This window comes from Rhinolophus ferrumequinum, chromosome 7, assembly GCF_004115265.2.
Source record: "Rhinolophus ferrumequinum isolate MPI-CBG mRhiFer1 chromosome 7, mRhiFer1_v1.p, whole genome shotgun sequence".
NCBI lineage: Eukaryota > Metazoa > Chordata > Mammalia > Chiroptera > Rhinolophidae > Rhinolophus > Rhinolophus ferrumequinum.
Window position 1 is genome coordinate 796,867 of NC_046290.1, and position 14,719 is coordinate 811,585.

The 14,719-nt window shown below is 57.1% G+C and overlaps 1 protein-coding gene across 2 annotated transcripts in view; it reads right to left on the bottom strand.

The window, feature by feature from the left end:
- Positions 1-351: 351 nt before the first annotated feature.
- Positions 352-14,719, bottom strand: part of SLC6A3 (solute carrier family 6 member 3) — a 37,093-nt gene continuing 22,725 nt past the window's right edge. For both annotated transcript variants that reach the window (XM_033110729.1, XM_033110730.1), the window contains exons 7-15: positions 13,889-13,992; positions 12,993-13,117; positions 10,745-10,857; positions 9,204-9,332; positions 8,434-8,533; positions 6,745-6,845; positions 5,431-5,598; positions 4,774-4,845; positions 352-1,539 (exon numbers count right to left, since the gene is read on the bottom strand). In XM_033110729.1, coding sequence (XP_032966620.1) covers positions 1,516-1,539; positions 4,774-4,845; positions 5,431-5,598; positions 6,745-6,845; positions 8,434-8,533; positions 9,204-9,332; positions 10,745-10,857; positions 12,993-13,117; positions 13,889-13,992 — 936 coding nt within the window. In that variant the 3' untranslated portion in view covers positions 352-1,515. The remainder of the gene's footprint in view (positions 1,540-4,773; positions 4,846-5,430; positions 5,599-6,744; positions 6,846-8,433; positions 8,534-9,203; positions 9,333-10,744; positions 10,858-12,992; positions 13,118-13,888; positions 13,993-14,719) is intronic.

Here is a 14,719-nt window from a genome sequence, read left to right on the forward strand (position 1 = left end):
CAGAGTGGACGAAAGACCCTGGGACCAAGGGCAGGGAGCCACTCAGGACTCTGGTGGCACGTTCCCAGGAGAGGTGCTTGGCCAGGGCAATGGTGGTGGTCAGACTGCAGGGCTGCAGTCTGGCTACACAGGGAGTTCGCAGGGGAGCCCCCAGGGCACATGAGGGCTCGAGAGAGGTAGGCAGGACGGTGCTAGGTTGTCTTGGGCTAGCGGCCACCAAGGGGGCCTGGCTGGGGCCCAGGTTAAGCCCAGCAGGCCTGGGGGCCCCGCGGTGCTCCCTCTAGGCTGGGGAAGGGGTATTCCAGAGGGTGTGGAGCGCGAGTGGAGCCAGTGGCCAGAACAACGACAGGGTCGAGCAAAATGTGGGCGGGTCCTTTCCCACATAGATTTTTATTGGTGATGCTGAGCATGGACAGACAGACACTGAGAACATGTGTTCTATGAGGAGCAGTGACGCTCCTCGGGGCCACACTGCAGACCGCCTCCAGCCTCCCCTGGGGCCACGGTCCACAGCGCGCCGGCCCACAGCCCTGTGCATTCCAGCGGCGACCGAGGCCAGCTGCAGGACGGTCACGCTTTGACTTAGTTTTTCGTAACAGCAATGGGGACAGCAGCAGACATGTTTTCAGAACCAGCCCTACATTCTGACAATTAGTTCTGATTCACAGGTAAATACGGTTTAAAAAAGCCATTCCCTAACATAGAAAGTGTGGTTATGGGTGTGATGTGTGCCTGAGAGAAAGAAAATTCTGGCTGGTCTTGCTCCCAGGGTCACAGCCAGGCTGAGCCTGGAAGGGTCTCCAGGATGCCTGCCTGCCTTGGGGTGCTGCCTGGTCAGGGCCCAGGGTGGGGATGCACTCCTGCTCACCAGAAACACTTTCTCCCATGGCCGTGGGTCCACACCCAGGTGACAACGAGCTGACTGGGACCCACATCGGGCAGGAGTGGTGGCAGTCACACGGGTCCCATGGAGTCTGTTTCTCTCAGCTACAAGGAAATCGACATCACACTCACCAGACCCCCACCCTGGGGGCTCTGAACAGTCTGCTTGGGGGACGTGGCGACACAAGGCCCCCCACTCTTTCGCCTTTTGCACGGTTTCTTCCATTTTGCCTTCTGCACAATTAGGCAAAATGTGACAATAGCTTTTGTAATGAGAGCAAACGACCCAGGAAGTGACTGAGCATGAGGCTCACAGCCACCTACAATCACGGTGCTTCTCTCGGCACACGGAGGGAGCGAGACCCGAGCCCTGGGCGGGGGCTCGGGCTGGGGGCTTTACACAAACAGAACACGACGTTTTCTACTACGTTACACAGGACACAGGACAACGGCAGGTGCTGTCCCCACGGTGCATCACTGGTGTAAACATGGGAAGGCAGAGCTCCCGTGTGTCCAGGCAGTACAGGTACCGGGAGCAGCCTCCTCTCTCAGGCTCAGGGTTTTTCATCGTGGTTGGCGTCTCTCCCTTGGCGAGCACGACGGCCGCCCAGGGCCTTCCTTCTCTGCTCCCCTCTACACCATGAGCCAGTGGCGCAGCTGCAAAAAAAACGGGTTTTCAGTGGTCAGAAGCCACCCCAGCTGGTAGCTGAGAGGGGCCTCAGCTGAGAGGACAGTGAGGTCGTGGCCAGGACGCTTAGGGGGATGGCCAGTGCCACGCCAGGCACCACAGACCTGGTGCCTGTGTAACCTCAGCTAAATGAGTCACCGCTTGACCAAGAGAAGTCAGGGACATGCGTGCCGTGAGGGGCCAGCACACAGACCAGTGGCCTCTGGGCCACGGTGGCATGACATCCGCTGCTGGCCGGACATACCCGGGGCTGGTCTCAGATCGCACTCCTGCCAGCACGCATGTCACCTGAGGCCCCCACCCCAGGCCCCCAAGGCCACTTTCCTGGGGCCTCTGATTCGTCCCAGTCACACACTGTGCCCTATAGTTTCCTCTCGCTTACGAGACCCAGTGTGTGGGGAGCAGCCCTCATTCACCACTCAGGATTAACGAGATCGACAGGACACCATTCAGTCTTTGGCAAATGTCACCACCTGTTATTATGCAGCTGGAAGCTCAGCCTATTTTTTATCACAAACCCTTTGTGACACTGAATGGCAAGAACTGTATTCTTTAAACATTTTCAGAACTAGAGCGGCCGGGCTGCCTTCTGGGCCAGCCACAGTGGGCTGGGGGTGCTCAGTGTACGGCTGCCTGGCAGGGCTCAGACTCCCACCGACTAAAACCGGCTCAGCAGCAAGGAGCCCAGGAACACGGCACAACCTGCCCCAGTGATGCTGCGACCGGCAGGGTATGAGCCGCTACGGCAGAAGTGTTAAAAGTGACAGACACAATGTACAATGATGCACATTTCACAGGAAACAGGCAGAGCAAATGCAACTTCCAGGGACAGAGCAAACGTGTAGCTGTCAGCCGAGTGGGGTGCAGTCAGGGAGCCACGAGATGGAGGTGGATGACGGCCTGTGGCGGGTTTACAGTCAGTGTCCTGCAGCCGTCAGAGCCCATGAGCCTCACAGACTTCTGGTCAAGATGGAGGGATAAGGACCAAATCTGTTGTGCCATCAGAAATAGCCCCAATGAACACACCTACTCGTACATAACAATGGGCTTTAAGACCCAGAACATCGGACGACAAAGGAGAGTGGCCCAGAGAGAGACAGACACAGGAGCCACCGCTGGCGGCCTCCAGGGAATCTCTAGGCTTCAGCGTTGGGGAGGGGAGCCCACTGGGGCCATGAACCCCAGGGCTGAGGGGACAAGTGAGTGCTGGGGAGACCAGGCACTGGAGTTTGCAAAGAGTCTGAGAGGACAGAACTGCATAGGGAGCCCAGGGTCCCCCGAGGTTCAGCTGAGGACCCAGTGTGCACAAGACTACCAGGTGGGAGACAGAACCACCTGACAGGATTGGCGGGGACAGCCCCTGAAACGCACATGGTGGGCACCAAGCCTGCTCCCGAAGGCCCGACTAGACTCCCTGGTTCGTGGGTGCAGGACTCACGAAGGTGTCGCTTCAGTAGCGGGAAACAGTTAGCCCGACACTAAATGCTGCTCTGCTGCAACCTAATGAATCTTAAAAAGCAAGTCCCCCAAAGGTCACACTGTCCCCAAGGAACTTAACAACGTCCCAGAACAGAGCTCTAGAGTATTTTAAGGGGTGCAAAGATACCAGCATCTAACAAGGCAAAACTCAGAATGTGTGGAACCCAGTTAAACATCACCAGACATGCAAAGGAGCAGCAAAGTTCAGCCCTAAAGAGAAGAGTCATCCAACGGAAACTGACCCAGAACTGACAGCAATGAGCCAATAAGGACGTTAAAACCATGATTATAACTGCATGTATACACTCATGAAGTGGAGACAGGACACCTGTAAAAAGACCCAAATTGAACTTCCAGAAATGAAAACTGCAATGTGTGAGACGATCAATATGCTGGATTATCAGAACACACAATGTGGAGGAAAAAAATTAGTGAACTAAAATACAAAGCAACAGAAAGCACACGAAACAGAACAAACACACAGAGGAAAGAATTAAAGTGGCCTAATAATATATGTGTCCTTGGAGGAGGTGGAGCAGAAAAATACTGAAGAAATGATAGCCCAGGGTGGCCGGATGGCTCAGTTGGTTGTAGCACGAGCTCTGAACAACACGGTTGCCAGTTCGATTCCCGCATGGGATGGTGGGCTGCGCCCCCTGGACAATGACTTGGAGCTGATGGGCCCTGGAGAAGCACTGTTCCCTAGTATTCCCCAATTAAGAAAAAAAAAAAAAAAAAAAAATATATATATATATATATATATATATATATATCATTAGATTTGAGGAATGTGAGGAACGGTTGCATGAATTCTTCTGAGGTTACGACTGTAGTTAAAAAAAAAAAGAGAAATGATAGACCAAATTTGCTGAAAACGATAAACTCGGAGTTCCAAGAGGCTTGATGAATGGTGGGTGTGAGAAGCAGGAAGAGGGGGAGACGCACCAATCACACACGTGGAAAAGCACACCCCAAGGATCTAGTAGCCAGTTATTGTGCTGACAGTGCCCTTTACAGAGCTAAACACAACTGAAACCAAATGAGATGCAACAGAAATGACGCTAAACAGGACAGGGACAGCTCCGACTGCTCACGACAGCGCTTACTTCAGGGGGCAGACAGGTGGGTGCATGTGAGTTACTGTCAAGGTATGGTTTTCCCCTGGGAGTTCGCAAGGCTTCATTTTGTTAGGTAGATAAACTACTAAGAAGTCGCTGTACCAAGGATGACGGTGTCGTCGTACAGCCGTGCACCCTTGTCTCCTGTCCTGTCCTTCCCTGACCGGCCTGAACTGCTCCAGGTCCCCCGCCCACACTCATCCTCCAGGGAGGCGGGCTGGTACTTTGCTAATTCTAGAATGTGCCAGCCCACCCATCAGGGCCTTTCCAGGTGCTGTGGCCCCGCCCACAGGTCCCGCCCTCACACGGGGCCCCGCCCACAGGTCCTGTCCTCACACGGGCTGCTCACATGCCCCCCCTCCCCCCCGGAGGGCCCACCCCAGCAGGTCCTGCCCTACCGCCTTGTCCTCTCTGGCTGGCTGCAGTTGACACATGTCTGCTGCCCGCCCTGCTCAGGACAGGGGTTCCCAGAAGGTGGTCCCAGAGAGTGTTTACTGAATGAATAAAGGAGCCCCCCAGCTTTCCAAGGGCTGTGGTGCTCGCTCACTCTTCAGATCCCGCTGCATCCGCGCAGAGGGGGCGGTGGGGACAGTGGCACATACTCACCGTAAACTGGCGCACCTCCCCACTGTCCACCAGCTCGCGCTCCTTCTCGGGTGTGATGGCGTAGGCCACTTTCTAGGAAAGAAGGAGAGTGTGGGCACCAGTGACCAGCTCCAAATCGGCACGTGGTCCGCTGGGGGAGCTAACAGCCGGGTCCTCTGAGACCCTGGAGCAGAGTCCACGCAGGTTGAAAAGGCAGATGCTGGAGGGTCGTCTCCACATCAGCTTGCCGTGGACTCTGAGTGAAGGTGGGCAGCACGCACAACTCCACCAGCCCCAGCCGGGCCCCAGGGCCCCTGGAGCTCACACACCACGTGGGAAAGGAGGCCCTGGCTTTGTCACATTGAGTTTTGCAAGCCAGCCTTCCATCCACCACCTGCCTGAATGGCCCACGCCCGGAGCCTGGACGAAGGGTGGCGCTCCCCTTGCTTGTCCCCCAGGCCCATCTCTCAGCAGCTGTTTCTCTGACTCTGAAGCCAGGTTTCCTTTCCAGTGTCACAGCCGAGGGGACCATCCCACAGCCCCACCTGTCTCAGCTACTGAGAGTTTATGTGGTTTCTGTACAGAATTTGGGTGGCGGAGGTGAAAGGCCACTGGACCTGGCTGGTGGCCTGATGATTGGGCGGTGGGGCAGGCTGAGGGGCCCGTCTACACACGTACCTCCCGCAGGGACCCGGGCAAGCTGCAGAACTTGTAGGCTGCGTAGATGGGCACCATGGACATGGAGGACATGGCGATGGCCCAGCCCAGCGCGTTGGCCCACTCGGGGAAGACGTAGTCTCCGTAGTGCGGGGGCCTGAAGGTCACGATGCTGACCACGACCACAAACTGAAACCGAGGGCACAGGTCAGGCGCGTGTAGAGAGGACGGAGCACACATGTTAGGGCGGAGGGTCTGGCACTACAGCTCCAGGGGCCCGGGGCCCACAAACGAGGGAACCGGGCAGCTGTCAGGGCGGCACTGGACAGGCGCACGTCCTCTCGGTTCTCAGTTAGACTAGTGGGAACTCCCTCAGCTGTCCTCGTCCCCTGGGACACCTCACCTGTCTAGAGGTCACACACCCACAGCCGCAACATCTAGATGTGGTGAGATGGACACGTTGGGGACGGGCCTCAGGCTGCCAGCCGGGGTGACACAAGTAGCCTCTGAGTGTTTGGGGGGCTCTGTGTGAAGCACTGTTTACACAGGTGCCCACTCCTGCCCCTGTCTCACTAGCCACTGGGCTGGCCCAGGGCGTGGTCTGTTTGGCTGCCTGCCTGTCCCAGGCTGGCCCCACATGACCGCTGGGCCGGCTGGGCAGGAAGAGGGCCGGGCATCGGGGGCTGGTCCCTGCACAGCTCATGGACTCTGCTTGGACCTGGACTCAGCCTCGATCAGCCACCTGGGCCACCTGTGCACAGCCAGGGGTGTCGGTTACAGCCACCCAGCCCTCCTGCTGCAGTGTGGGGGTGCAATGCGCAGCCGCAAATAAGCTGTGGGTCTGCGTTCTGACAAAGCTGGAGCTGGGGGCTTGGCCCGGATGGTAAAAGCCAGGCAGCTACTGGACATGCCTGGGGAAGAACCCCAAGGGCAGAGAGGTGACAGAAGCCGTGTCACTCTGCCCTCGAGACTGAGTACTTGTCGTCCCTGAAGGTCCTCACAGCAGAAAGTCCACAATCTCGCTCCCTTGCCTACCCCTCCCCCCAGGATGCACAGGGGCCTCAGGCTGAGGAGGGCACCTAGGATCCCAGGTGAGGTTTCCCAGTGGGGTTGGGGATGTCCCCAGGAGACTAGAGAGGACAGCAGGGGCCAGCTTGCCCTCCCGGAGTCCTGCGGCCTGCCGACTCCACCTTGGAGACCCCGGTGCTGGGCAGCATGGAGCCCCCGCCCCCACCTCAAGCACCTTCACTCGCTCACGTGGAAACCTGGCCACTGCTGGACCAGAGTGGGCGTGAGCGCTGGGGCACAGCAGGGACATGCGGCCAGCAGCCTTACCAGGAGGAAGCAGGGGCTGACAAACTTCCAGCACAGCCGCCAGTAGAGGCTGGGCCGCTGCCCGGTCATCTGCTTGATGTCGTCACTGAACTGCCGCACACCTGGGTGGGGGCAGCCGGGCAGGATGGTCAGGACAGCGCATTCCCGTACCAAGCAGCAGCGAGGTCCTCCTGACCCCCATGCCCACCTAGGGGACCTCACGCTCGGCTGCCTCCTGCAGGGGCCAGCCCCACTCTAGACCACCCAGTGGTCTTATGACCAGGGGGTCCCCACACGTCCCCTGTGGTGACACTGGGTGACGTTTGCTCCTACCCTGTTGATCACTCGGGGAGACGTGTGGGGTCCCAGAGACTCCGCCTGACCGCCCTCCTCCCCGTGTCCCACAGCTGCCCCTGCTTCCCCTCTGCAATCATTTTTTTACCAGTTAAAAAACTGTGATAAAATGTATATAACATAAAATTTACCATCTTAACTATTGCAAGTGTCCAGTTCAGCAGCATTAGGTGCATTCACACTGTTGTACAACCATCACCTCCATCATCTCCAGAACTTTCTCATTTTCCCGCTGTCCCCATTAGACACTAAGTCCCTACTCCGCCCCCAGTCCCTGGCACCCATCCTTCTATTTCCTGTCGTTATGAATTTGACAGCTCTAGGGACCTCACATAAGTGAACTCATACAGGATTTAGCCTTTTGTGACTGGCTTATCTCACTGAGCATATGTACTCAAGGTTCATCCATGTTGTAGAGGTGTCAGAATTTCTTCTTTTAAATACTCCATTATGCATACAATCATGATACTTGAAGGATGTGCAGAGCGACGTCCAGAGCTTCCACGGCCAGCCCTGAAGGACACCTTGCCCAGCGAGCTGAGTCAGCACCGTGACCCATTTCACGGAAGAGAAAACTGAGGAAGCAAGGTGGGTGGCTCACCCTGCCAGCACGTGGGAAGGGATAAGGCTTCCTCCAGCTTTTTCTGTTGCTGACAAACGGCACTCAGTCACTAGCCCAGGATGAGCAGGGGCTGTGGCTGCAGTTCAGTGCCAAGCCCCGTCTGGGGGCTGCCTGCCGACCAGCAGGTCCCCAGCCTCATGGGGATCACAGCACTAACTTATGAACAAGCGGCTGGACGTGGGTGGGTCTGGGGCGGATCAGCAGTGACGTCCTTGAGGGCTCAGTTCTGTACCGTTAGGAGCCCGACACGTGAGCAGGGTCACGTTGAAACATGATGGTTTGAGACAGCATTTGCTGGTCACGCTCCCCAAGGAGGGACAGGTTCAGCTCATTTCTCTGGTGTCTCGGTGCTGGTCACCTGTTAGCTGGACCTCATGTCCACCAGCATTAGTGTCCCCGCATCCCATGAAACCATTCTTTCTCAAGAACCAATTAGGATATCTGCACAGCATAACTGTGGCCACACTGGACGCCTCCAACCACAGTAAGGATTTGGGGTGCCATCCAGGCCAACTGTCTTCATTGGTCCAATGGAGTGATGGTTGCCAACCCCCCGTCCTCTGTGATGCTGTGGTCATCACAATTTAAGCTTCCTGGAGCTCACGTGTCCTTTTTCAAGCCAGTGTTACCCAAATGAAAGCCGCACAGCCATAAAGCGACAGGCTGCCAGCCGCGCCGGTTGCAGCCTCCCGTTTGCCGAAGCACACCAGCCCCCAGGGAGGTTTTGTCCTTACCGTAGAACCAGGCCACCCCAATGGCCTCGATGAGCACTCCAAAGAGGATGGACGTGCCGGCCGCGAAATGGTCCAGCAGTGTGAAGACGTAGATGCCACCCTGGAATAGGAGGGGGCCTGCTGAACTCGGGGTGCCGCAGTGTGGCATGCCTGGCCCACGAAACCTGGCCCATGAAAGTGCTTCTCCCAAAACATAAACCTGGCCTGAGGATTCACTTTACCGACAGATACTGTTTCACTCCCTATAAAGTTCAATTTGAGTCACTAAAATTCAGTCCACACACAGCTTCTAGGGACATGTCTAGTAAATGAAACTGACCTCTCTTCTCCTTTCCCAGGGCTCCTGGTGTTATTAGAAATGAAAGCCACCAAATGCCAAACTTGGCAGAGCCCTGTGGGGAGGTGAGGTGACCCGGGCCCCCTGCACAGACTGGCCTCGCTCCAGCCCCACAAATCCAGCAGGCAGGTGGCTGAGCCCAGGACACGTCCCAGGGAGCTGTCCAGGTGCTGAAGTAACTGGAGGCAAAGTTCCACATGTGCCACAGCCATTACATGTGACCACAGCTTCCCTGAGTGTGACCACGGCTAATCTGTGTGACAGTGGCTACCCCGAGTGTGACTACAGTTTTGCTCGTATGGTCATAAGTCGAGGTTTGTTTGGGGGGCACAGCTCTTAGAAAGGCTGTGGCTGTGCAGCCTGACAGCACCGGCCACGCTGCCCAGCGCCGAGGACTCAGGACAGCCTCTGGCAAAGCTGAGCCTGTACGTACGTTGGTGACGCAGAAGAGGGAGAGAAGGAAGGTGGCCAGGACGATGAAGAGGGTGAAGAGCTCCCGGTGTCTGTGCAGCAGCTGGAACTCGTCGATGAGCCCGGTGATCACAGACTCCATGCCACCCATCTGCAGCCAACACAGAGCAGGGGACACACTGGAGGGAGCTCGGCACACGCCTGACTGCCACCTACACATGAGTCCATGGATGCACACCCGGAAAATGGGTACGGAGTGAGGACCACATGGTGTCGAGGGTGAGAATGACCTAAAGACAGGGCAGCCCTCGTGAGGGCTCCTCTCGTGACATGTCCATTGCTGAGAGACGACTGGGGGTGGACGCTCTGTCCACTGGTGGTGATGTGCTCAGTCACTTTGAAATCTGTGGTGGGCAGAAGTGCTACCTGGCCAACACAATGCTGTGTGCTGCATTGCTACAAGGGGCAGGTCTGCTGGACTTTCCTAAGCAAATGTCTCTCCCACAAGCACAGCTTAAGTCTATTCCAGGGCGGACAGGCCTGGCCACTGGCTATGTCCTCACTGTCGAAGGCTACCTGACTGAGTCTCGTCGTGATGGGGTGTACCCACACAACCCTGATTGCTTGGGGACCCTCTTAGTCCTGCTCTGTTGAGACCATCTCCCCCAGGAAGTGTTGTCATGGCTCCATCTTGCCCAGACTGCCATCCGAGGATGTGACCTGGCTGGTGGGAGATGGAGGTGGACAGTTATGGAGCGTGGCCAGAGTTACGGGGAGGGACTCGTGGTTCTCTGCACTTCCCAGGAAACTCAGGTAAACAAGATGCCCATAGACAGTCATGGAACCCTGAGGTCTCAGCTGATGGTCACCAGCAGGCAAAGGGGAAGGAGGCTGAGGAAGTCCAGCAGGCCCAGGGCCTACCCTCCACCCTCACAGCACAGCACACACGTACACACCCACATATACGCATGCACATACCCAAGCATAAGCTCACCTACCCACCCATGCACACGCATCCATTCACATGCGTGCACACACACACCCACATATACACATGCACACACCCATCCACATGCATGCACGCACATACAGGCACACATGCGTATGCATGTACACACACACACACTCGCGCATGCACACCCATGCACACGTATGCAGGGCTGCACAAGACATTCTGTGGGCGAGGCCCGGGCTGTGCTGGAGCTTTCTGTCACCTCACCCTGCATACGCATCCATTCCTCCCAGGGGCTAAGGGTCAGGGACAGTGACGAGTCATGAAGGGCCTACCTTGATTCTGCGTGGTCATATCACCTGGTTTTCCTGTGCTGCCCTCTTGCTGTGTGTGTGTTTAGGGTCCATGGTGGCTCGGGCAGAGGGTGCAGCTGGTGCCCCCAAGTAAAAGAAGGGGTGAGTTGGTCGAAACACCCCATCCAGGAAGGGTCTCATGTAATCGTGGAACCCCTCCCTGCCACCCACGTGGGGCTCTGTGCGAGTACAGAGACTTTGGGGGATGAACCCGCTGTCCAGCGGGGACCCGGCACATGACGTGCTGTGGTCACTCACGGCGCTGTCGATCCCCAGGGCAAGCAGCATGGTGAAGAAAACCACGGCCCAGACCGAGGACAGTGGGAGTGTGGCGAGCGCCTCGGGGTAGATGATGAAAATCAGCCCGGGCCCTGAAAGCAGACCCCCGGTTGGCACCGAGCAGTTACTTCTTGCTCCCCCACCGCACCCCCCGAGGCCAACTCAGCCCCTCAGTGCCTCCAGACAGCGACAAAGCCTTCCCATGGCCAACTCATCTGTCCCTCTCCTGTGAATTCAAGGGACACCTGGCCCGGGACTCTAGAGAATGGGAACCCAGCATCAATGGGACACTGGTTCGCCCGTACAATCCCCAGTGGTGCCACAGCTGTGCTCTTCCAATCGCTCCTGTCCCTGGCTGTGGGGATGCTGGGATAGGAGTGGGGAGGGGCTCTGGGGTCCTGCCTGGTCCCCCGAACAAGCCTCCGGGTTTGTTCTTCCTGAGCAGGTTGCAGACACGGTTCACGAGCAATACGTTGTAAATGTTTCTCTGCGCTGTGAATTCTTCTAAGTACAACCTTTAAAAGCACATTTGCGAATGTTCTCTGGTGTGCGGCTAGAAAGAGCGTTACCTGCTCACAGGTGAGCACTCTGCTGATCAGCCCCTTGCCACACCCCCAAGATGGGACTGCTGGGTCAGCACAGGCACACGTGGGCATCTGCACCTGCTCCTTATCCCCACCAGGTGGGATCTAGGGGCACGCAAAGGCTGGGGCTGTACCACGGAGTATGGGAGCAGCAGGCCCAACCAAGAGGAGATGCAGTTTGGCCTCGAATAATCCCAAAGTAAAAATATCCCCACAGGAAATTGGGAACTGACCGTTTTCACGGTCAGCTTTAGTAGACAGGCTCATGTCGCTGACTGGAGAGCCTCTGCTTCCGGACAGAGAGGTGACTTACAGCTCTTCTGCTTGTCTGGGTGCCGATGAGAACAGGCACATACAATATTTCTAGAGGATCAAAGGCCAGAGCCTGGCCACCTCCCAGAGGCCACCTTCTGGAGGCTCGCTGCCCTGAGACAGGCTGGGCTCTCTGACTCCTGCCCTAAGGGAAGGGGCGCCATTTCCGGGGTGGGGAGAGGGGCGGATCTTTGAGACACTCTGAAGTCTAAATGCTGTAAGCCAAGCCATTAACCTGGGAAGAGGTTCATCAGATGGATGGACCCTTACCTTCCGTTTCTGTACCTGAGTTAATATCTCACCCTGTTTTCTTGAGAGTTAGAGTCATGAGTGACATTTACTTGGCTTGTCAGGCACATGCACAGCAGACGCAGTGTTACTCTCAGGGGTTAACAACCTACTGGCATTTATCATAAGAAGGACAGAAGGACAGATGCACAAATGCAAGGGGCCAAATCTCACTGCTCTGTGTGCATGTGCCTTGCGCCCCCATGCTTCACCTTCATTAGTTTTTCTCCTGGAGGAAAGCATATGGACTTGGAAACACACGGAGGTTTTGCCCCAGCCCCTGCTGTGTCATTTCAGAGGATCCTTTTGGGCCTGCGGGCCTCTGGTTCCTACTTTCAAAGTGGGGGTCTGATGGGATGATGAGGGCTGCCCCTAGCTGAGAGCTCAGGGCCCAGAAGGGGTTGGTCCTCTGCTCCCTCCTGACCCTCCCTGAATAACCTCTCTGACTCAAGAGTAAAAACACCGAGGAAAACTGGTGAGTAGCCCCACGGGGCTTTCTTGAGTCTCAGTGGCCTCCAGAAAAGCGGGGCACTTTTCTTCTTCTCCAGCCACAGAAGAGGAGGGAGGTCTGTGAACTCCAGACCTCCGGGGGAACCCTCACTGCTCAGGGGAGGGGTGCAGCCATCTTGGGAGACCCTGTAGCCTGGACTGACCCCATTCAGGGTTGCCTGGGCTCCAGTTTCCACCATGAACTAGAACCGAACAGACCCCCAAATGCCCAGGGGCCTCAGCGATCAGAGTCCCCCAAAGCCCCCGCATCTGTGCCCAGCCACTGACTTCCCCTGCCTGGCACACTTCCTGCTGGGGACGAGCCTGCTACTGTCACCTGTGCCTACCCCTCAGCCCGCCAGCTCCCAGTGGGGGCGGTGCTGATGCAGACGTCACCTGGGCTGCAGTGGGCTCCCACGAGGACGCCTGCAGCCACTCAGGCCACCACTCACAGCAGCACAGAGGCCTGCATCCCCCCATTTTACAGGAAACATGTGTTGAGAACTGGCCCAGGGTAGGCAGAGGTGTGGGCCACATGCCCGCTGCAGACTCACCGTCCTTGGCCACGTCCCCGATGGGCACGCTGTGCTTCTGGGCCATGTACCCCAGGAAGGAGAAGACCACGAAGCCGGAGGAGAAGCTCGTCAGGGAGTTGACCGAGGTGGTGATGATGGCGTCTCTGTGACAACGAGACACCCGTCCCCAAGTCATTATCCTCAACTAGTGCATCGGGGGGTGCCTTCCTGAGGATGGGGGTGCCAGCCCCCTCCGCAGCCACAGAGCCTGTCCTCCAGCTGCCCTGCCGGTGGGGATGGGACTTCCACCTGGGACTTCACGGCTGCATGGTCCAGGCTCTGGGCATGTCCCCACAGTGACCAACTGTCCAGCTGTCCAGGACCAAGAGGCTCGAGAGACGCACACTCAGTGCTGAAGGTGAGACAGACCCACTAGCCATGCAGGGGTTCTGGGGGGACAGAACAGATAGCCATGGGGTCCCTACATATGCTGGGGGTGGCTGTCAGGCAGGCGGACCTTGTTCTGACAGGGTGGGTCTAGTGGGCCCCAGACGACACATTTCACAGCTACTCCCAGGGGTCTGGTGCTGCTGGTCTGGAGTGGAGGAGGGGGCAGGGGATGAGGGACGGGGTAGGGGAGGGAGGAGGGTGGTAGGGGTGGAGGAGGGCATGGGCGGGGCCTCAAAGGAGTCTGCTGCCCTGCAATCTAGAAGGCGTCCTTGCAGGGAGGTGATACACATCTTCGTGAGTTTCAATACCTTCCTTAAAGCAACACTCAACATTTGCCTGTAGCTTCCCCATTTTATTTTCCACTTAAAAGGCCATTTGGCTCAGAGGTCTGGCACACACAGCTGATTTCTCCTCCCTTCATCCAGGACACATTATGATGCCCTTGATCCTGCAGACCCTCATCTGGACAGGGGCTCAGGACTTACCTGTAGCAGTTGTTGGTGAATTGATTGTAACTGGAGAAGGCTATCAGCACCCCAAACCCAACGCCCAGGGAGAAGCATATCTGGGTAGCAGCGTCTATCCAAACCTGCAGCCAGAGGGGACAGACAGGGCTGTGAGAGATAACTGCGGGAAGCCACAGCCCAGCTGTCACGAGGCAATTGTGCGAAGACTGTGACCTCAGCTCCCTGTGCTCCCTGATGGTGTCTCCAGCTGAAATGCCACCTGCTCCGTGGAACGGAGTCGAGTCTAAACTCAGCATCATCACCAACGAGCACCTGGCACCCGAACGTGATCAGAGGAAATGCCGTCTGGGTAAAAACCTCCCCATGTCGCTTGCCCGAAGGAGCATGATGAGAAGGGGGCCACATCTTTGCGTGTTCTTCATTCTTCGATTCTCCGTGGACCATCAGTACATTACTCCACACGACCAGAGTTAACTGGTTATTAGTTAAGGCTGGCATCTGCTCTGCTTCCTCTTTGTGCAGCCCGGAGTTGAGGACTGGGACCTCAGCTGCACTTCCTGTCTGTTTACACGTGGCTCCCTCCTTCGTGCTCCTGGAACACATGTCTGCTCTCATGGCCTCACCGCTGGTCTTCCCGCGGGCTCCTAGTCGGTGTCCCACCGACTAGGATTTACTGCTGCCTGGCCTTGTGGGCTTGAAGGTGTCCTGTGGGAGGCACCTTCCTCCCAGGGCTTCCCCCCTCCTGGGGTTTCCTGGGAGCCTGGAGCCATGCCTGCCCTACCTGCTCCCCCATTACTTCCTTTTCTGCCTCAGGGCTGCTCCTTCCCGAGTCTCTAACGAGCCCCTGCT